We start from the raw sequence: 23,468 nt of genomic DNA on the forward strand, positions 1-23,468 counted from the left end.
TTTGAGAGCGCCTTACGTCGAATACGGTAGGGTTTCATACAGTGTCATGTTATGGCTAGGAATTATGGTTAATGATAATAATGTTTAACTGCAGTTCTAGGTGACAGCACTGCAACATTATAACTGTATGGTACTCTTAGGCTTTAAAAAGTAAAAGAATTGGTTCTCAGGTAATGACTTTTGAAAATGGTGGGTTTTTTAAGGGGGGGGGGGGGTGTGCTTGTTCAAACTAGTAAGTAACTGCATGCAATTAAATGTGCGGCAGACTTCATGATGATGCGGGCCGTGCCTGAGAACCAAGATTATTAAAAAAAATTCAGCCGTAGGTGAGGTTAATTTAGTATAAACCCCAACGGAACATCTTTCAAGTCAGAAAAGGCCTTAAGTTTATGAATACCTTGATAAAGCGTGAAAAAACTATGATAATGTTTCAAAACTCTTTAACATTTACAAATGTTTACACGATTCCTGGCAATAAGTTCACTTTTCAGGAAAATTAAGCTTGTTTCAATGAAAGCTACATTTCTAATCATTTTTGATCCCTTTAAGATTCTAAATTTTGAACCGTGTTCTGTCAATGGCTTGTGATCTCCCCCATGCTTGATGGGCTTACCTTGATATTTCCTCACACTTATGAAGACAAAACAGTTATCAAGGGACATATTTCAAAAGGATCTGGACTCACTGAATTGAAACTGTGGCTTATAATTGATGCTAACCACTTGTTAGGACCTTCTGATTCAACTTGTTTATTCAAAATGTTGGAAAAAACATGTCATCTTTTTAATAAAATTGAATGAAATAATTTCATCCTGCATACCTCATAGGACTGGGACGATACACCAACTGTGCGATCCAATATGCATCACGATACATTGCTCACGATCCGATACGTATCACGATACTTCCATGTGCACTTATCTGTGGTGCGTAAGCCATCTTTTTCCAATACAGGATGGCCAAATATCTGGCACACTGATGATTTACAGTTAGCATTGTCAAGTAATGGATGAAAATATTTATGTTTTCACTACTAATTAGAGTTTGGGGTAACGTTTATTAAAGCAAACATTTAAGATATGAATCAATATTTTTTTACTTAGTGTGCAACTGTGATCGATGCTTGTGTCAAGAAGTAAACAATTGCGATCCACCGATACATTGATGTATCGTCCCATCCCTAATACCTCATGCATTTGTAGGTGTATGGACATATAGTGTTATTTATCTCCAGCTGGAGTTGTATATGGCACTAATTCTAGCAAAGTGCCCTCCTGGGTGATAACATAGGGTTTGCCACACAATGCAACCACTGACCTCATTGCCATGTCAAATACTTCACATGCATTACTGCCAATTGTTCAAACAGTGTATCTTTGTTTAGATTGTATTCAGTTTCATACGAGCCATGTGAACTTTGAAAAATAAAGTTCAGTATTTAAGTTGCTTGGGTAAATGAATTTGTTGTTTTTATTGTGAGAGCACATGAGCAGGTGCTTATTGAGTTTAGATGATGAGTGAGTATGGTTTTACGCCGCTTCTAGTAATATTCCAGCAATAGCACAGCGGGGGACACCAGAAATGGGCTTTAAACATTGTACCCATGTCGGGAATCGAACCCGGGTCTTAGGCGTGACGAGTGAACGTGTTAACCACTAGGCTACCCGACTGCCCCTCAGTTGATGATATTGATAGGGATGATAATAGCAGCAGAGACAGAGCTCAAATTTGAGCTTACTGATAATGATAAAGATAAGTTTGGACATTTGTATTCCATTACATCCACAGATGAATGCATGTTCATGGCACTCCACTACCCCTAAAGATAAGAACTGGTCTTCAGCAACCGATGCTTGACGTAAGAGGCGAACAGGATTGTGTGGTCAGGCCTACCGACTTGGTTGATGCATGTCATTGTATCCCAATTGTGTAGATCGATGCTCACATCAGTCACTGGATTGTCTGGTCCAGACTCAATTATTTACAGATCGCCATCATGTAGCTGGAATATTGCTGAGTTCGGCGTTAAACAACAAACAAAACATAAGCACAACAATAAGCCTTGGAGTCATGTAGTCTGAAAAGATGAGTTTTCAGAACTGCTTTCAAACAGGCAAGAGATAGTGACTACTTGACGCAAGACCCGTGAAGATTTGGGTTAGAATAGGTCTTCAGCAACCCAAACTTGCCATAAGAGATGACTATGTTTTGTCGTAAGAGACGACTAACGGGATCAGGTGGTCAGGCTCGCTGACCTTGTTGATGTATGTCATCGTATCCCAACTGCGTGGATCGATGCTCATGATGTCAATCAATGGATTGTCTGGTCCAGACTCGATTATTTACAGACCGCCATCATATAGCTGGAATATTGCTGAGTGCGGCCATAAACAACAAATAACGCAAACAGGGGCAGTGTTCCAAAGAGTTGCTGTGTTCGATCGCCTTAAGACTCTCAGCCCCTTCCACACACAAACTTGGTGCTATAAACTGGCATAAGTCAACAATAAAGATTGGGGGTATAGATCAACTTGGCGCTAAGATTGCTTTGTGGAACAGGGTCCTTACCTAAAAACAGAGCCAAACTGTTTCCCTCACGCTCTCTCTTTTTCAAACCAGGGGGATAAAAATTACAAACTCAGATGTGGCATAAATCCTTTTAATGTATAGCTACTACTAAATATATATTCAGTTTTGCATTTTCAACATCAACAATATTGCACATGGGACATGTACCATTTGACATTAAACAGGAATATCCATAGTTCAACAGGTGTAAGAGGGCATTTCAATCCTGGACTAAACAATAGATTAACTATATATATCACAATTTATGCAATAAAGAACATAAAAATATGACCTTAGTCTAGGACTATCACAGAGGAAGGCTTATACTCCTGTCCAGGAAACATATAAAGAAACATTTATTGGTAAGTTACATATTTTAGTTCAATTTAAATCTTACAGTTCAGATTAAAATTGATCAGCTCACAGAATACTGTATATAGCAAAATCAACCTGTCAAAAAATATCTCTGTAATTTAAAGTCAAAGCCAGATGAACTTTTCAACAATATATTTAAAAATAAATGACTGAAATTTCGGTTTCATAATTTGAATAACTTTTGTTTGACTTTGAATGTATGAAACAGCCACCTGTCATTGCCTACAATATTGTCTCAAAATTATACACTACTGCTACTCCGGACTTGATTTTCTCCCTTGAGAATTATTGGTGTAAATTCTTTGTCAAGGCAAGGAAATTACAGAATTAATTCACATTTGCCAGCTATTCAGTTATACTTCCGAGTCAGTTATTCCCTCCCTCGGGAGATCTGGGGTTTCAGAATTATCCTGGATTAGGGAAAACCAGAGTCCACTACTGACTTCAAGGGTCTGCCTTAGTTCTAGACAGGAGAAAAAGCTTCAAAGAACAGCGGCATAACCACATAGCTGCCAAAACCTTACAAGCATGGACAGGAAAGGATGTGTTTGAACAGGATCATTACGACACAGGAGACAGTTACACGGGTTGTTTATCCGTCCCATATCAGTATCTGGATTAATCCAGTAACATCCAGCTATCCTTTACCTTTGGGAAGAGTCTAGTGCAGTGTAGGTATGTGTCAAAGGACACCAGTAGGCATCTCTTCCTTATCTGGACTAACAGTAGGTCATTGTATGTTTTTGATTGATGCCACTGATGTTTTCGATTATGATCTGCAACAAAATATATATTCTTCATGCTTAAATGTTCAGTATACCAGCGAGTGTTCAGTGATTCGGAAACTGGGGAACATTCAGGGATTCTGATGGGTCATCAGCGATAAGTAAACACATCCTGCATGATCTAGAGGTTTTTTGTCTATGTAGAAAACAAACTTTTCACAAACTATATGTTCAGTGAGTGACTTGTTTATTATTGGTATTAACAGGCTATGCAGCACCAATCTGCAGTACGGCATTTATCTAAGTCTGCAACCAATGAGAGTACAAATTCCCAAACTGGAATATGACAGTTCCCTATTCATGTTGTAATAGTTTCAACTTATGATTTTGTAGAGGTAACTGGTAACGGGATCAGTAAAGGAGATCCATCATCCTTTACAGGCTAATTTTTACATTTGCATTCAACATGTTGAATGCAATGTCAAAAATTGTCCTAATTTAATAAAATAAGAACCTTAACAAAAAATACCAATATTGAACATAATTATCTATTTTTGCAATATGCAGATTTGCCTGCAGAGGGCACATAGTTTGGAATACTAGATACTGCAGATTTACTGATTGACATTTGAAAACTAATGACAGAGAATGGAATAAACTATATTTTCATCCTTGGTTTCTTAGATTGGATAGATAATTTTTTTATTTGTTAATATCTAGCAGACGGTCATATAATTACAGAAATGAATGAAATACTACCTATGCCTATATGAATCTATTTTCATGCAGAATGTGTAATAGAGAAAAAACTGTAAGACATAATGAGAGGTTGAATAAACGCTAAGAGTGAGCTTAAACTACAAGAAATAATGTCAACATTCAAACAAACACCATAGAACCAACCCTTTCCACACAACCACAGAACAGGTCGTCATATCAACACAACTCGAGTGAACATCCCATATATTTCTTTAATCCTCATAAGTGGAGCTATTGATCACAATTCAACAACAATTATTATGGACAAAAATACTATATCTGAACTCTAGAACTATTGAGAAAGTGATATATATATGTATATCTCTAGATCACATTCAAGGGAACTAATGATCACATTGTGTGTACATCCATATTCATTCAATTCATCATTTGATTTTATGTCATAATATCAATTATTTGCTCGTCTGCAGATGTTTACTTAAACAATTAATTAATCCACCTTTTCCAATGAATGTTTGATAATTAAAGAATAAAAAATATATAGAAAAATATTAAAGCAAAATAAATTTTCTAGAACTTCATTTGATTATTATCACAAAACATTTTGAAATCTTTTGGCAGTACATTTATTATTTGCCATTTTATGTCATTGTAAACATATAGAAACAAGTGCATGTGAAATGTATTAAATCTTTAGCACCTTCACATAATAAATGGAACAAAATATTTCTGTCTGTTCTAAAAATAAATTATCATTGGTCCCAAAAGAACATTGAAACGAGTAAAATTTTGAAAACATTATGCGCTGTACCTGAGTTTTTACTATTACAATATTCAACCTGATAACCATCCGATTACAAATATAGTAAGGGTTATGCTGTACATCTATACCGAGATGGATCAAACTTGGAAATCCTTGATAACGGATGTAATGTTAGACTGGGCATATTCTTATTGGAATTTTGTCCTTTTAATTCATTTAAATGCCTTGTTAACTTTTTGGTCGAATACGGTATCTCCGTTAACACCTCATATCAATTCTGTCAGTGCGTCAAACTATCAACACTTGCAAATAAAACACATGCACAACAAATTGACGTTGGTAAACACGGTATTTTGATTACTGACGGATACAGAAGTGCTACATCTTGGAACATCATCTCATCAGTGAGACTTTACACAGAAAATAGGCAACATTTGGATCACAGCTTCTGATTTCAACATCAATGCCCTCTAAATCCTGTTCAAGTTTTGACAATGTTTGACTTCATTTGTTACCATAGAGCACAACCACTTTGTGAGCAAACTGACAAGTTTCAACAATGGTGAGATGACCCACTGACGCACATGGACACAGCTGTCATACACAGAACAAGATACATATAGTACAAGGAACAGTCACAATAATACACTCATTTACATAAGTTGAAAAGCAGCAAAAGCTCAACTCTAGGTAAGCCAGAATATATAAAGCTTATGAAATAATACAAACATAAAAATGATACAAAAAAATACATGTCTTCAAGATTTAAAATCAAGAAACCAGAGAGAACCATCCTTTTGGTACAAACATCAGATAGCAGCATGAAACAATAACATATTTGACATAAGTTAAACAAAACAGCCAGTGGTTGAGTGTATAAGCGTTCACATCTATGTTTGGTGGGTGACTTCTTAACTGAAAATTCTGACTGTTCAATTATTAAAAGATGTGGTTCTTACTAATGAAGGTTAAATATCTTCTGAAGGAAAATTACAAAATGACGCACTTAAAATATTTGAGGATTCCTCCCATTAAGACACATCAAGCAGTGATTATTATCTTTGATATGTAAGGGTCTTATAACATTGAATATGGTGGTTAATGTAATACATTCAGTGTTGCACTACCAAGTATTGTTTAAGGTTTGCTGTACTTACCACAGACAGACATATTGTGCTAAAGATGCCGTAAATGCCTGTCGAAGCTACAAATATTCATTATTTCATTTAAGATAATACTTAAATGCTTACAAATCATTCCAAAATATTTAACTAAATCAAAAATTAATTTCTTCTTCCTGCAGTTTTAGATTTTGATAACATGAATGCCCTCAGTAACATTATACACAAGTGTCTGAATCACTTATGGGGGCAAAATACTAATAGAAGCATGAGATATGCTCTCAGTAATTCCACTATCAATCTGCCTCCTTAGATAATTTCAGTGTTATACACTAAAACCATATAAGAGCATATATTTGACGACTACCGATCCTAAACAGACTGGCCGTTGGTCAAATAGGTCATGTACACAGAAGAACTGGCATCGCAGACACAGACGAGGAATGTATTCCACCACATACAATTGCGCTCACTTTGCAAATTGCATAATAAGATTTTTCATGGTTAAAAAACCCCAACCTACTCTAGTGAAAGTCTTGGATACCTTTCAGGAAACTGCGCTTCATCTCTAACACACTAGTTCGACATGATTCAAAAACTGGGAAAGATAAACTACGTTCTGAATCGTACCTACAATGATGGCCTCATATTCACAAAATAGTTCAACATACACATTGCATTAATGGCTTGTATTTGGTCCTTATATTTGATGGCTTATTCTTCCAAAAACATTCAAGACAATGTCGATAGATTAAAATGGGTCAGAATTGTTGCCATGGTAACCAGGTTAGAAATACATCATAAAATACCCACAACTGATGATCTTCCATTCTATATGAGATAAAATGTTATTAATTATGAGTTTAATATAGAAACAGGAGTATTATTTTGTGAATACAGGCCAGTACTTTAAACACAGCAGTAGCACCTGATGGCATTGTTGCATCTAGAAGCAGGGTCACTATAGGTGGTTAGTATGTGAGGTCGGACGTGTTGTACATTCTAGAAATGGACCAAGGACGGGTCATCTTGCTCATAAAACACATAATACAGGTCTCTCACTGAAATGTTCAGGCCATTTTCTTGAAATAAATATTCAGCCAGTATAAGCATCTTTTAAAATATCTTTCAGACAAAATCCTCTACAATGATCAACATGGGAGGTTGGCCTCAAGAATGGAGTTTTTCCGGTAAGAGTTATGTGCTCTGAAGGTGCTTAAGGCAAAGCCAGAAATAAGAACTGTTTTACAAGTCATCAAATGGGTCTGTTACCATGAAAAAAGTAATAATTTAGCACACACCAGTATATTTACGTTCATGATTCATAAGTCCATGGATTATATGGTTTTAATGGTCTGGCTACTGACAGCAAGTGTAACAGAAATGTCAAGGGGGTGAAGACCATAACAGGATAAATGTAACAGGTTAAAGTTATGCCTAGATTTTGAATAAGTTGACATTTTAAATGAGCAAATACACTGTTATTTACACCTTGTGATGTATTATCTTGTACTTAGCAACTTTCATACAGGGCTAGAAATTAGTCTTGAAAGTAAACCAACCCGCATGGACAAAACACATCCCTAAAAGTTCAAAATTTACTTTGTCTCAGGTCACCTGTAACGCTGTTTAGCTTTCAGTGAAACTTACTCTTGCTAAGAGGCTAGTACTAATTTCTTCCCCTGCTATGCATAATTTTAACATCGAAATGTTCATGTTTCTAACCAATATACAGAATGCACTTATCATTTCATTAGAATTTAAGATTAAAATCTTTTAAACTTTAGCATAAAACATTGTGTAATCTCAACATCGTTAACAAAACCGAATCCATTAAACAATACATACTAAAGGTTGCACGAAGTGAGTGACATACAATATGCTACAGGTTTGGTCATCTCAGATAGTGGATAGGTAATAGTGACTAAAAGTGGTATGCACCGTATATCACAGTCATTTAATCCATCAGCATTGTGAAAGGACCTTGATACCAGTTAAACGTGTTTGAGTTGATGACGTAGTGTGGAGCTGCTTAGCTGTACACGGCGTTCCTACGTAGCTATACAAATGCGGCCTGCTTGAACGAGGGAGGCTCCAAGGGATGTGGCTGACATCGAAATAGGGGAAGGACATTGATCTGCAAGATAAACAAACATGCAGTGCCCCCTACATAAAGACAAAGGTGAGTTTGATCTTACAAAAGTACAGACAGGTTCCACACATGTTGCTGCCTCTGACAAAAGCTGTATCACGGCTGTACAGTTGTGAGATGGGTTTTACACAGCTTTGAACAGTATTTCAGTTTTATCACTGCTGGTGAGATTTAGGTGGTAGGAAAGTAATGTTTACCACTTGGGTGAGCCCCACATACACAGGTATGGTACAGACCATACAAGAAACATAATCAGGGCGATCTCAATCATAAGTTTCTGGACTGCCCAAGGGACACAACCAGTGTTCAAAATGCTTTTAAAACCCAACAAGACAATCTGCCGGTGACCCATAAGTGTTGCCTGCCCATCTTCTAAGTTACCTGCCTGCATTCAGACATTATAAATATTTAATATCGTAAAAACATAAGAGACAAATCGCATCTTGATTCAGTTGAAATAAGGCAAACAAATCACTTGAAAATCTACAAGAAGTTATAATAAAACTGAATATGAAAGTAGTCTTAAACTTATCTGCTAGACAGCCAAGCAGATGGAGGAAACTTTCGACCGACAGAAAATTAAACAGCCATGAGCAGGTGGGCAGGCAATTATTTCTGACACTGGACACAACTCCACAAATTGCGGTACCTCAGACCACTGGGCCACTCATGCCCCACTGGTACTGACGTTTGACACAATCAGCAATACACAATTTGATATTTTGTATCTGTCACATTGATACAAAACTTGACATAGCGTATCTTTTCACTTTGCATATGGGAACATCACCCACACTCTAGTAGAGTGAAAGCAAAACTTGACTTTGAGTCATTGTCAGTTGAAGCATTATTTGTATTACGTCTTTCAAAGCCGTCGTTGTCTAGTAACTGAAATTTAATGAGGTATATGAATCCAACAGTAAAAAACAACATGTCCGTTCTTCGTTGCACTAATCACATGAAACTGGCCCAAAACTTTTGACGCAGGCAACAATTACAGCGAATGAACTGATTGTCTGAACAATGTGCTTATAAAGCATCAGTGATGTAATCATCAAGGAAGATATTGGTTTCAGGATTGTGGTTGAGTCATCTTTTAGGAAGGAGCACTGGTTTAATGTATTTGTAAGAATAAGCAGCTCTTGAAAAAGTCTTGAACTATCAGCTACAGGACTACTCTATGGCCACAGAACACTACACTAGATACTCTAATACTATACACAAACATACCAACACTCAATCTCATGAAAGTCAGATCTTTGACTCTGATACGATCTCTCCCTGTATTAAGATCTGACAACACATCCATAGTGCCAATCAGATGTCAGCTTACTAAATCAATTCAGCTTCATTTCGTTACCATCTCTTTTAAAAAAAGTTGCTTTTAACAAAAGAAAACCACAGAGCACAAGTATTGCTTCTATGGAACTCCTATGGTTCTCAGAGTAACAAGGTGTATAAATTATCACAAGAATACAATGGTGCTGCCTTATTTATTTGCATTTTGGACTGGACATTTTATGATTGCTTTCAAGATAGCGAAATTCGATATTATGCTTTGAATGTTTAGATCATTTGTACACCGACACTGATTGGCCTATTAGAAAGTTCAATTTAATGAGATTAACCAACAAAGACAACACTTTCTCCTCTGTCAATATGAACACCTGTTACAATCAAACTGGTTTGGTCATTGGTCACCTCTACAGGCCTGCCAGGGCATGGCTCATCTTCCAGGTTCACCCGACCCCTCTTAAATTCTGCAACCCAGAATTTGACCTGTGCATACGAAGGTGCACTGTCACCATAAACATCTGACAATTCATCATGTATCTCCTTGCCCGGTTTCCCTTTTAAGTAGAGGTACCAAATAACAGCCCTGTATTCAACCTTTGACGAAAATTTGGCAGAATCTACCCTTGCCATCTTTATAGATCACGTGTGTGACTTCAAATACAATTTCCTCAGTGAAACTTTATGCACGTGACGTGACATACATTGGTGCACAGCACGTGACAAGCATGTAACCGTTAAGATCTGATAAATAGCTTAGGCTGGTTATATATTGAATGGCCCTAGTAGCTTATCACTACATTCCATATCATTCCAAGTGATTTCATAAATGAGGCAATTAAGTAAAGCGTAGAGGCTATTTCATGTGTTGAGTGAAATAAGTTTCTCTCATCTCGTGATGGGGTAAAGGAGCCACTCGTGAAAATATCTCCTTTCCCCCGTCACAAGATGAGAGAAACATGACATTTCACGAGACACATGGAAAATCCTATTTATTTCATACTTTTTGTGTAGTTGTCTACCGGAAAATTAAATTATTTCATTACAAATGTAAAACCTTGAAACATAAATTCTCCCTACTTAACACACAGGGACAGTTCACCACCCCTTGTATTTGCGACTTGAAAAAGTAGTTTTGTGTTTGCAAAATCTTAAAAAATGTAAATGAAAGTATAAAAAAATATTAAGGTCACGAAAATTCTTTAACATACATTTCAATAGGATTATATACAAAATCAACATTACGACAAATATACTTGAAAACTAGGAGACCTCTGTTGGAAGCGAAAGAATTCACTCTGGTCAAGTAACAAAAATGGCGCTTTGTGAAACGAACAATCTCGATTGACGAGTTAGATGAGAAATTTACAGTTAACGAAACATTTTCGAAAGAATATCAAACGGCAAGAAGTGATATTAACTCCATAAATAACCATCTGTCATTACTTTGCCTTGTCAATGTGGAACTAGCGTAAACAGGACGTCAACAGTTTGTGTATGCGCTTGACATGATAAAGGGAGACAATTTAAGGGGAGGCAACTCTTGAATGACAATAATTCTGTCAAAGTGTTATGTTCACTGCAATGAAAATATCACTTTTCTCAACTTCAGAAAACTCAGTTTTTCACACTGAAGTATATAATAAAGGGTATTCCGTTTCAGGTACGAAACATACTGAAAACATGACTTCTAAATCATTTATATCACAAAGACCATTACAAAATTTAGGGTAGCAAGGGTAAATCATATCAAAGCTCAAAACTTTCTTTTCTATATATGTTCCCTGATTTCTACCTATCAGCATATTACCAGCAGACCATTCATGTCCAACCTGATGACATGGCTAACTCACCACTTTCCATCTTGAACTGGTTTCTCCTCTTTCTTCTCCTGTTTATCGCCAGACTCAGCATCGGTAGACACAGCAGCTTTCTCGGCTTCCACATCCTGAACACAGAGATGGTGATCATAAATCATATTTCTGTCTTACTAACCCTTCCTTGTCCACACCTCAACTTTTGAACACTCTCAATACCTCTTACGTTAATTTTCTGTACTACATCACTATTAATCGCTTTGTTATGTGTAATTTGTCACTCTTTCTTGCACTTGACGTTATCAAACTGTGGGTGCTTCAAGATTATGTGCACATGTTCCTATTAGATTTTACAGTAATGCATCATAAACTAATAATATGTGACACTGGCATCAGGTCGGCCTGTGTTTCAACGTTGGTAAATTTATGAGACCAGGGTGCAACCTGTTTTTGTTTGCAGCAACTTGGTTGACATTTCAACATGCACCTGGAGCAAGTTAAGTCAAGTTCCTGAAATCGAGCCCATGCTTGTCGTACCCGTGAAGATCAGGGGTAGAATAGGTCTTCAGCAACCCATGCTTGTCGTACCGGTGAAGATCAGGGGTAGAATAGGTCTTCAGGAACCCATGCTTGTCGTACCCGTGAAGATCAGGGGTAGAATAGGTCTTCAGCAACCCATACTTACCGTAAAAGGCGACTATGCTTGGCGTAAAAGGCGACTAACGGGATCGGGTGGTCAGGCTCGCTGACTTGGTTGATACATGTCATTGATCCCGAATGTGTGGATCGATGCTCATGATATTAATCACTGGATTGTCTGGTCCAGACTCGATTATTTACAGACCGCCGTCATATAGCTGGAATATTGCTGAGTGCAGCGTTAAACAACAAACCAACCAACCAACCAGTCAGCATGAGATGCCGTGGACATATTCTGACCCTTTCAGAACTATTCATGGGTTAGCTGACAGTTTTGTTAATGAAAAACAAGGTCAGTATGTCTTGCTCTTTAACCTTCAGTGAGGTTTTACTCTTTTCACTACAAAAAGGAACATATGTGTCTTCCTAATACACAGGAATTGATGACAGTTACACCTTCACACAACCATCAATAGTTCAACAGTTCAAGGGAGAAGGTAAAAACATTTTTTTCAGCCAGTGTTATTATGACAATTAATGTCCACTGCACAAATCAAAAGTAGTAATGGCAGTAAGTTTCAATGTATTAACACATATCCATCAATGAAAAAAATGATGGGTTGGAACAAGACTTGTAAAGAAGGTTTATAATTGAATATATGTTTGGCCATGCTATTTTGATTGCATTGGAATGTACCCGGGGGTATATATACACCTTGGTTCAGGGCATGGGCTGGTGAGTTATAAATGATATGCCACATGACTGTAGGCTACTGCAGGTGGGAACAGATGACCTATTAAGCCTTTATTCCATGTGCAGAATTGCAGCCCTTAGTCCTGCCATGATCTGGTGCTAATGGGATGGAATGTGTGTCAGCATATACGAAAACGTTTAGAACTCTTGGCTTTTCTTCTCCAATAAGATGATATGCCGTAATATATCAGGAATAATGTTATTCAGTGTTAAATCCAACTGAAACACACTTTTGCTTTCCCCCAGTGGGGAGTATGGTCCCCTGCAATCTATACTTGTCTTGAAAGGTGTAAAAGCGGATCAAGTGGTTAGGATCAGTGATTTGGTTCATTGGTGCCATCATACCCCTATGGCATGGGATGCTGCTTAGGGAATGCATCACTGGATTGTTTACTGGCTGCTGTTACATAGCTGGAATATGGCAGAGTTGGACAAACAAACACTGCAGCTTGCACGGGACTATGAACAGCTAGAATTCTTACTTTAGGTTTTGGCTCAGCTGTGGGGTCCAGGAGAACCTTGCCTACGTTCTTCCTGTCCTGCATCTTCTGCATCGCATCAGACACCTGCAGCAGTCACAGTGCAATAGTTAGTCAAAGGCTTCTCAAAGTCAACAACAAAGATTATTACGGTCAGGTAGAAGATAGCAATCAAGCAAGTTTGGAAAACATTCTACATGTGTAATAATGATTTCATCAGCCCAACAGCATTGTTGACAATATGCACATACCATTGTTGATGATAATAACATAAACATTCTGTTATTCATGGTTTCCCAATGTTCTAGATCCAACGTGAAGATTAGCTTTGTCACCATACACTTCATGATGCACTGTGACAAGGTGAGGTGAAATGGGGTTTAACGTCGCGTCCAAGATTATTGCACTTATATAGCGACGTGCATGCACGTGTGTGTGTGTGTGTGTGTGTGTGTGTGTGGCTGCTTGTATTAGTCCGGACTGATGCCAATTTATAGTGCTAGCTCTCTGAGATACCATGCCGCAGTTTAACATGAATACCCCACTCAGACACAGTATACTGACTCCGAGCCTACCAGTCGTTGTTTTAGCCCCTTAATGCCGAGCGCCAGACAGGGTAACAACAAGTACCATCTTTTAACGTCTTTTGGTATGACGCGGTCGGGGATGGAACCCGGACCTTCCGCTCCCCGGGCGGACGCTCTACGACTAGACCACGGAAGTGGTCCACAGTGACAAGACAAGGAGATCAATGCCAGAGACTCTGTAAATGGCCCTCGCAATTTATTGTCATTAAATGGCCAGCATATTAGCAATAGTCCCTTGTATTAATATAACTGATCAGGCATACGAGGTGAAGGATAATATTGGCTTCAAGGTGGGCTTGGGAGGAGCATGATGTGTTGTTATCAGACAATATTTCTCGTCACAAAAGTATTCCAAACGGCTGTGAAGAGGAGATGTTTCCAAATGTAAATAATGTCTACAGATTAGAAAGGAACACAATCACATATCTCGGATTCCAGACTAGATCATATTCCAAGATGCAGAATGCAGCATGATTGCTATCCAAACTGGTTTAAAGGTTCTTCTAAAATTGGTAATGATATGATAAGACAGTTCTGGTAAAAATATTCCAGAATGTCATAATTCTATGTCCCGAGCAAATTGATTATTTAAGTCACCATATTCACATAGAAAAGTTTATCTTCTGGAGACAAGATGCAATAACTCCAGTTTCCTCCATTGTCGAACTAGTCTGGAATTTCCAGGCTCGATTGTAGTGCCACCAGTGGCTATTACGAGTTATGTCCCTGCCATGTCCCTCCTCCAATTGGTCAATCAGATTCCACCTCTCATATAATTTGCATTTGCTTAAAAAAATATGGAGCAGCCGAGTCAAGACAATCTAACTGATAATCAAGGTTTATATTGTAATAAAACAGGTCTTATCTTGCAAAGTGCATCAAATCACTTGAGCCTCTTGATAAAATATATGAAAAGATTTGTAAAATATCTGTTGACACCCAGTTGGTGATAAACGTCTCTGGAGCTCCAGTCTAGTTGGGCAAGGGTGGAAACTGTACTTTTATAGTCAGTTAACTCGATTCCCTTGCCTCAGGAAGATGAGAACAGTGGGGTGGCCTAGTCCATTCCTTGTGGCCCTTACCATGATATTGCCGACATATTGTAAAAATGACAAAAAAATCACTCACATGCCCATCCAGTCTCCTCATAAACCACTCACTAACTCACTCACCCACTCATTTCCCTGATCGCTCACTCATCTGTCGATACTCACATCCTCAAAGGCCCACACCGAGTCGATGGTGGGGTTGATCTTGCCAGCACTGTACATCTTGAAGAGCTTCTCAATCACCTCACGGACATAGCCGTGTTGGCCTTGGTTGAACAGGAGCCGCCTCAACTGGAAGCCGCCTATGACCTTGTTCTCATCAAACAGCTTGATGGGGTTGACCTTGTCCACTTGCCACCACTGACACAAAGACACATCCAGATGGAGGACAAGTCAACTGAACACTCAAAATATGTAGAGGTGTGATGGGTTTTCACTTACGAAGGTCCTCAAAGGTCTCATTGGTCAATGATCTATTTCCACCATCAAGCAAATCTAGAGGATCCTTGACCAATGATGGACGATCCTTCTACCGTAAAGCCAACATGAGGGACAAATGAAGGTCGATCCTTCTACCTTTAAGTAAATCAACAGGATCACTGACCAATAAAGGATCATCCTCCATTTCTACCTTAAAGCATATCTTGAGGATCCTTGACCAATGAAGGACGATCTTCCATCTCTACCTTTAACCCAATCTTGAGGAACTTTAACCAATGAAGGCCCATCCTTAATTTCTACCTTAAAGCAAACCTTGAGAAGTCTTGACCAATGAAGGTTGATCCTTCTACCTTAAAGCATATCTAAAAGATCCTTGACCAATGAAGAATGATCCTTCTACCTTTAAGCAAATCTAGAGAATCTTTGAGCAATGAAGGACAATCCTTCTACTTTACAGCAAATCTAGAGAATCTTTGAGCAATGAAGGACAATCCTTCTACTTTACAGCAAATCTAGAGAATCTTTGAGCAATGAAGGACAATCCTTCTACCTTCAAGCAAATCTACAGAATCTTTGACCAATGAAGGACGATCCTTCTACCTTAAAGCAAATCTAGAGGATCCTTGACCAATGAAGGATGATCATCTATGAACAACATTGTGAAGAACATATAATGAAAGTTTCAGGTTCAGAAGTGAAATATTGGCTTGGTCAGGTTGCTAGTTTACTAAGAATACATTGGTTAGACCTCTAGAAGTTCATTTGATGATTGTAGACAGTGCCTCAGCATGACAAATGTATCTATTGGTTACTGCATCAATACATATAATACTGCCAAAATGGAGGGTTTGTCAGATCCTGACAGAGATAGATATCAAATCAAAGAAAAAGATATGATTTAACTGGTACCGTAACAAAGTATAGCATTAGAACACTAGTAAGTTAGACAGGGATAGGTACGGCCACTGCTCTGTTGGCCCAGGACTATAGTGACAATCCAGAGGGACAAGTTGTTTTCTGAAAAAAGATCTTGTTATGTTACATACAGACTAGATAGATTGGACCAATGGTGTCTACCTCTGGGTAGACTCAATGAGTTATGGGACGAGCATTGACATATGGGGTAACTGTCATAAGATGTTTTACTCACATCACCTGAAATTAGATGCACAGAAATATCCTACTTACAGATTTTGCAAAGCTGAAGAAGCTTTTTGTTTCACCAGTTACTATGTTGGAGGAACCTGAAACAAAAATATATTTCAGATTGAAGAAAACAGCAACAGCGTACACATGCGAATCCCAGGGTAGTTACCAGCAACATTAGGTAAATGCGAATCCCAGGGTAGTCCCCAGCAATAGTAGATACATCCATTTACAGGTCATGTCAGACCGACCTTTTGCAAACTTTGACTGACAAGAAGTCGACATTAGCCAATCAGGAGACAGCAGTCTCATGCTTTAAGGCACTAGTTTCAAACTGGCGACTATGCTTTGAAACATATTTTGACAAATTCCCGATTCAAAATTTGAAAATGGAACAAACCAATATTCTGGAATGGCTATGGATTCAGTCACAAAGCCTGTCACTCTCATTCGGAATACCCTGAGTTAACACTTTCACGGTTGCATGATCAGAAAATCACATTCCGACTGTCACTTTCATGATCTAGTAAGCGACGCTCTGATTGATTCTGATATGACCCATAATGGGGGGTGTCCTCAGATCTTTGCTTAGCGGTAGCGAGAACTAAGATCTGATTTTAATGAGATTGAATGTACATGGTGAGGGTCATCCAAAAATATTTCAAGCATTAGGGGACTCTCAATATATTCAGTACATTAGTGCATCAAAAGCCTATGACCATCACCCCCCTATAATACATTACTAAGAATAGAACTTGCTTCTGTCGTGGAACAGACAGAACTTCATTTAGAAGATAAATACTATGTGTGTGTCTATTTCCGGGATTTTATCGAGTATTTGCATCTTGGAAATTCATTCGAGCCCCTCAAGCTAACGCTTTCAGGTCTTGAGATGAATTTCCAAGATGCAAATACCTCGATAAAATCCCGGAAATTATACACACACATAGTATTTATCGATATTGTAAACCTATTGTTTTATTTAGAAAAAAACATACGCACTCTTTAACACCCCGTACTTACTCGGTTGTGAGGCGTCAACATCGAACGTTCTGTTGTTGCTATGGTGATTGTGATTTTGGTAATGATGACGGACTACTTTCCTGAGTGTAAGTCATTCATAAGTAGCTGGTGCTTCAGTCGAATGTTCACCGTATAATTAATAATAAAAATAAACAAACTCGAAATGGTCTGTGAGTTTGTTTGTTATTATTATCAGTTAAATTATCTGTTGTTAAGTCAACATAATCGTTTTTTCAGAGTGTAAACCCCCTGGATGCCACAGCGACACATATGTCCCTCCTCTTCAACCCTCACTTCGAAATCGAATAAAATTAAAAATACATCACGCAGATTAATACACTTCACATTTTTTAATTCCTTTCTGTTTATCATTTACTGTCATTTTAGGCAATTCAAAATTGCTGAAAGTGACTTCTGAAAATTAGGTACATTGTAAATCTCGCCAAATCACAATTCACGGCGTTATATAAATATTTACTGTGTGTTTAGAAATCTAAATATCGGATATTTACTCGAATAATTAAAGTAGAAATTAGCATATTAGCGATCACGGGTATCAAATCACTACTGATAATTCTGAAACGTCGCTGATAAGCCTAGAATCGTTTAGAATGTTTTGGAAAATACGCATACACGAACGCCGAAGTGTACGTTCCGCCATATTGGATTGTGTTTACAAAATGCCGGTTATGAGACGCCTATTCGATCAGGTATATTTCAATGTTTAATGCCATACATGCATCCCTGAATTTCTCATACATTTTCGAAACAATGGATAAATGGTCTTTGTCACCAATGCAAAATATCTAGATGAAATCATGCGAAATAAGTTAGGTATGGAAACGAAAACTGTGCTTGGAAAACTGTACTTGCTGAAATGTAAACAAAGCAAAATTCAGATTTTACACTGTGTAGCCTTTTTAGAGGTACTTTCGTCTAATTGTTGCATACATTGGCTCGATCACGCGTTTGAGAATATTCATGGGAAGAGTATCGTTGCACTAATTATGGAAATACACATATATACATTACAATGATGTGGTAAATTCAACAGAAGCTGTTTACAAAAGTTTCTGTCCTGTGTGGCGCCATGACTGACGCTAAATCACGCACAACGATGATGGTAGTTATCTGCTTTTCTGACTAATTCTCTTTCTTACATTGGAAAACATGGTAAACAAATAACAGTACGCAGATTGTCAGAATGCTTCTGATTACTTACGTGACCCATTTATGTGTATACGATCCCTCAATCAACGAAAATCCTCCTCTGGAAATCCCGTGTACTGTTGTCAGTGAACACGCCATTTTGTAAAAGTCGGTCACCGGAAGTGATGTCATACGGAAGTAAACATTGTTGTACATATTTGGTAATTTCTTTGAGGTGTAAACTTTCAACTTGGCACCCAGCGTGTTCTTTGTTATTGTCTAGTTTGCATTTTCATCATCGCCTTGATAATCCAGATATGACTGAAACCTTTTTGTGTCGGGTCACATTATTTATGAGTAGTAAGCAGCACATAGGATGACGTCACTTATGACAGTGGTGTCATGTATAATGCGCTACTGCAATCATGACAAATTCATCGGTTCGAAGTTAAAAAGGTGCTATTTTGGGGTGTGAAAGAAACAGATTACTGCACTCGTGCCTGTCAGATACCATTGATCTTACAACTCGTTGTTACAAAGCGTATCTAACTCGCTTTCGCTCGTTAGATACGTTTTGAAACAACTCGTAAGATCAATGGTATCTGACAGACACTAGTGTAGTAATCTCTATTTCCTACACAGAGATTCGGTTGCATGCTTCAGGGAATTCAAATCATATTTTCACCCTTTGACATTTGGTCATGTGACCTAAATTAGCACAACACAGAACACACTTTCTATAGGTTTACAATTCAGCTTAATACAAACAAAAGCAGACATTTCATTAACTTAGTACCCTCTAATTTCTGTAACAGTATGAAATAGTTCGGTATCCCCACCACTACTTGAGTAGTGTACATACAGTATATATTGAACTCACCATACAACAGGTACTTTCCCATTGGTTTAAGGAGCATGATGCCCTTGTTGGTGTCATCTCCGCACATACAGTCCAGGACGATGTCCACCCCCTCGGCCGCCACCCTGCAGGCACACACACTCAATGTAACCACTTTATTACAATACAATTTTTTTGTAGTTCATCCACAAATTACATCATTAAAAAAGAATTTTCCTTCCAAAATTCAGTAACTAATAACCAGATTACAGTTGATAAATCTTATGAATAATGGTGGCACAGGCAGCCCACTGGTCAAGGAAGCCACAAGTAGTAGGCAGAGTTGTGTCCCTTGGTTGTGACAGAAACCGCTGAACCTTGGTTTGGCATCCCAGTTTATCTCCAATAATGATCCTTGGTTCCCATGTACATGGGGTAATGTACTGTATACAACGTAATATCAATGTACACAAGACTTATTTATTCGTGTATAAAATGCACTCCTGTGTTATATGCACCCTTAATTATGGGCAATTCAATTCTGGAAAAATATATCTGTCGTATATAAACATTTCAGGCTGTCAGAATAAACCACAAAATGTAAGATATTTCAATCTTTTTTGCACCAAAATAATATTCTAATAAGAGCCCCCTATTACTAATTTTGAGAGCGCCCTCTTGTCAAATACGGTAGTTGAAACCTATGACGGCTTGTGTCACTTTAACTTTCCTCTTACATAAGCTACACGTTGTGATTTAAGTTAAATATACTGCTATTAGTGGCTCTCTCACTAACTGATCAATAATTTTGAAGACCACCATGACATACTTTCTGACTTCTTGAGCATAGTCGACGTTGTGGTCAAAGATGTGGGAGACGTTAGCCTTAATGGCTTCGTGTTTGTTTGAGGACGCTGTACCAAACACTGTCACATCCTCCACCGTCTTGCACAGCTGGGTGATTGCATTACCCTGTAACACACACACACACATATACATAGGTACAAAAGTGCGACTCTTATCTTCTTTCACCATACATTAGCAGATTTCACTCACTAAAGTTATGAATTTTAAAAGATTGTAACCTAGTCTCAAATTTCAACCATGCCATTGCTTTAGAATTCACTCAACATGGATTGTAGAAATCATCTTTCAACTAGTTGTCTAAAAAAATAATGAAAAGAAAGAATGTCAGCAATTTGAATAACTGGAATTTTCTTAATCTAAAATATAATACTCACCAAAACAAAGACTTTCAAAGATTTGTTCACTATTCTAACAATTTTATGCGCGCAATATTGATAACCAGTATAATGAGTGTTCATTCTAGACTTGTTTAAACTTGACCCATTGGACCACTTGACTATGAAACCAATAGGTCACGATGATAAATAAGGCCAGTCCAGTAAATACATTTCATGATTTGTGGCTATTCATTCACATCTTCAACACAAAAAACAAACCCACACTCATGTACATGTATTTACACTGTCTGATCAATGAATGACTTGGCAGGGTTCGAAATTTCTGTATTAGAGCTCCAATGGTAAGCTTAAATTCACAAGGCACAGTCAAATTATGATCTTTGTGTCTGAAGGGCAAACTTCTCTCTCTTCTGTCTTTTTCCAAAATGGCTTGTGATGATGTATATAATACCAAACCAGTGATAAATGTTCTTTCACAAAGGTAATCTGGACTAAGAAATATAATCTAATATCTATTGCACAGTATGATTCATAAAATACTCCAAGTGACTCAGATATTAAAAGGGATGTTACCAATCTCGATGAAAAGGAACAAGGCAAACTTTCTAAATTACAACCATTTATTATCTACGTCATGGTGAAATGACATCCACAAAACTTTGAAGATGGATGAAAAGTATTCTTTCCCATGGGCACACCTAAACATCTTTGTGAAACATGATATAGTTCTATAGGGATTGCCTGTGCATCGCCATGACCCGTCAGTAGTTTTAATCTGTGCCAACTTGAGACACATGAAAATGGCATGGCATAGAATCAAGCATGAACAAGGTGACACTTGACATTCTTTACATTTACTATCCTTAGCATTTATTCTCCTTAGTTCAAAGCAACCATCAAAAAATTAATAACAATATGGTTTCGTTTTCTTTATTTGTCTGACCATTGATGGATGAGAAAAACTTAAAGAATCAATGTCAAACACAAAGGTCAAACAAGGTCAAACTTTAAAATATTGCAAAAATGGAACAAATGTGTTTAACAACTGCTTATATATCATATTTAATTTCAAAAGAGGTTTTTCAAACTGATTGCTATGGTGGCCATATTCAAATTTGGATTAAAACGTCTTGAAACATTGTGGTGTTCTCATTGATGGAAACAAGTACCGGTATGTGAAGTTTCAGGTAGATGTTTAGTACAGATGACAGACTGACAAATAGAATTGCAGTCAGGTCTGCCAAAAATGTGACAAGGCCCCAGAAGAACAACTTACCACACCTCCCCCTACAGAATGCACCAGCAGGGACTGGCCCTTCCTCAGGTTGGCCATGTCAAACAGAAGGATATATGCTGTCACGTAGTTCATTGGAAGCGCAGCACCATCCTGGAAGCTCATGTTATCAGGCATTTTGAACACATGATTGGCATTGATATTCACAAGCTCTGCCCATGCGTTGTAGTTGGTAAAGCCAATCACACGGTCCCCGACCTGTCAAAGAAATAAAGACATCTGGTATAAATGCATCACTGTCTCTGACCAACCAATCCATTCAGTGCTCTCTTACTATCAGCAGTAAGGTTTCTGGGGACCTATTTTAACCCTGTGAACCAAATTTCTTTGGGGCCCAACATGGCATCATATGGTTAATATTTCAAGGAGCAATGTTTAGATAGGATTACACCATACTTGGTTCAATAGTTTCTGAGAAACAATGGCAAAAGTTGACTGCAAGTATAATAATTTCACAAGGTAATTATCAACAACTGCAGTCTGTCAACTTCCCAAGGCAAGGGAGTTAACTGACTTTATAAACCTATTCATTGGGATCGCTATTAAGTAAGAGACTTCTTTCTATAGGCATTAAAACCTATTGTGAGGTTTCACTTTCCAGTCGGGTTAAATCTCATAAACAGGGACGTTGTAATGTCCCTGGGATTTTATATAATATCCCAGGGATTTTATAGGATATTCAAGTCATATTTGCTATAATATCCCAGGGATTTTATATAATGTCCTGGGTATTTTATTAATGTAACTTCCGTTCAGATTGTAACATGTAATGAAATGTAAAATCAAATGACAAATGTTTTCTTTATATTCCCGAGGATCGAACTCGCAACCTTCATATCTGTAGCCCAGTGAGTGTACTGCGAGGCTACAGAGGTGTTGATAAGCCACACTGGTTTTTAGAATGTCCTTTTCAAGATCTGTACGCCAGCAACAGATATTTTACACGCGTTTCCTAAGGTTCATTGAAAGTATGTTCAAAACATTAAAATGTTGATAAATGTTGTTTTAAGTTTCTTTTTTCGGTTCATAAGTATGGAAAAATACTTTCCCTCGGTTTTGGTAGACAGAGCAAGCCCTGGGGGTCGGGAAAAACCGTGGGGGCTTCGCCCCCTTGGTTTTTCCCTCTACCAAGGGCATGCTCTTTCGCCCCCTTGGTTTTTCCCTCTCCCCAGGGCATGCTCTGTCTACCAAAACCTCGTATGCGTGTTTTCTCCAATACATAAAAGTCCAGTTTCCACCCTTGCCGAACTAGGCAGAAATTATGGAGTTATATTTCTGGTGGTCTAAAGACTCCATGCATAGGCCAATTAAAATCGCATAAGGAAATCGA

General features: G+C 37.9%; 1 protein-coding gene across 1 annotated transcript in view; it reads right to left on the reverse strand.

The window, feature by feature from the left end:
- Positions 1 to 2,645: 2,645 nt before the first annotated feature.
- Positions 2,646 to 23,468, reverse strand: part of LOC124112844 (synaptic vesicle membrane protein VAT-1 homolog-like) — a 34,605-nt gene continuing 13,782 nt past the window's right edge. Inside the window, exons 3-10 of the mRNA XM_046473002.2 lie at positions 22,121 to 22,336; positions 20,469 to 20,611; positions 19,682 to 19,785; positions 16,672 to 16,727; positions 15,208 to 15,402; positions 13,410 to 13,493; positions 11,571 to 11,665; positions 2,646 to 8,409 (exon numbers count right to left, since the gene is read on the reverse strand). Coding sequence (XP_046328958.1) covers position 8,409; positions 11,571 to 11,665; positions 13,410 to 13,493; positions 15,208 to 15,402; positions 16,672 to 16,727; positions 19,682 to 19,785; positions 20,469 to 20,611; positions 22,121 to 22,336 — 894 coding nt within the window. The 3' untranslated portion in view covers positions 2,646 to 8,408. The remainder of the gene's footprint in view (positions 8,410 to 11,570; positions 11,666 to 13,409; positions 13,494 to 15,207; positions 15,403 to 16,671; positions 16,728 to 19,681; positions 19,786 to 20,468; positions 20,612 to 22,120; positions 22,337 to 23,468) is intronic.

Source organism: Haliotis rufescens, unplaced genomic scaffold, assembly GCF_023055435.1.
Source record: "Haliotis rufescens isolate VD_foot unplaced genomic scaffold, xgHalRufe1.0.p SCAF_19, whole genome shotgun sequence".
NCBI lineage: Eukaryota > Metazoa > Mollusca > Gastropoda > Lepetellida > Haliotidae > Haliotis > Haliotis rufescens.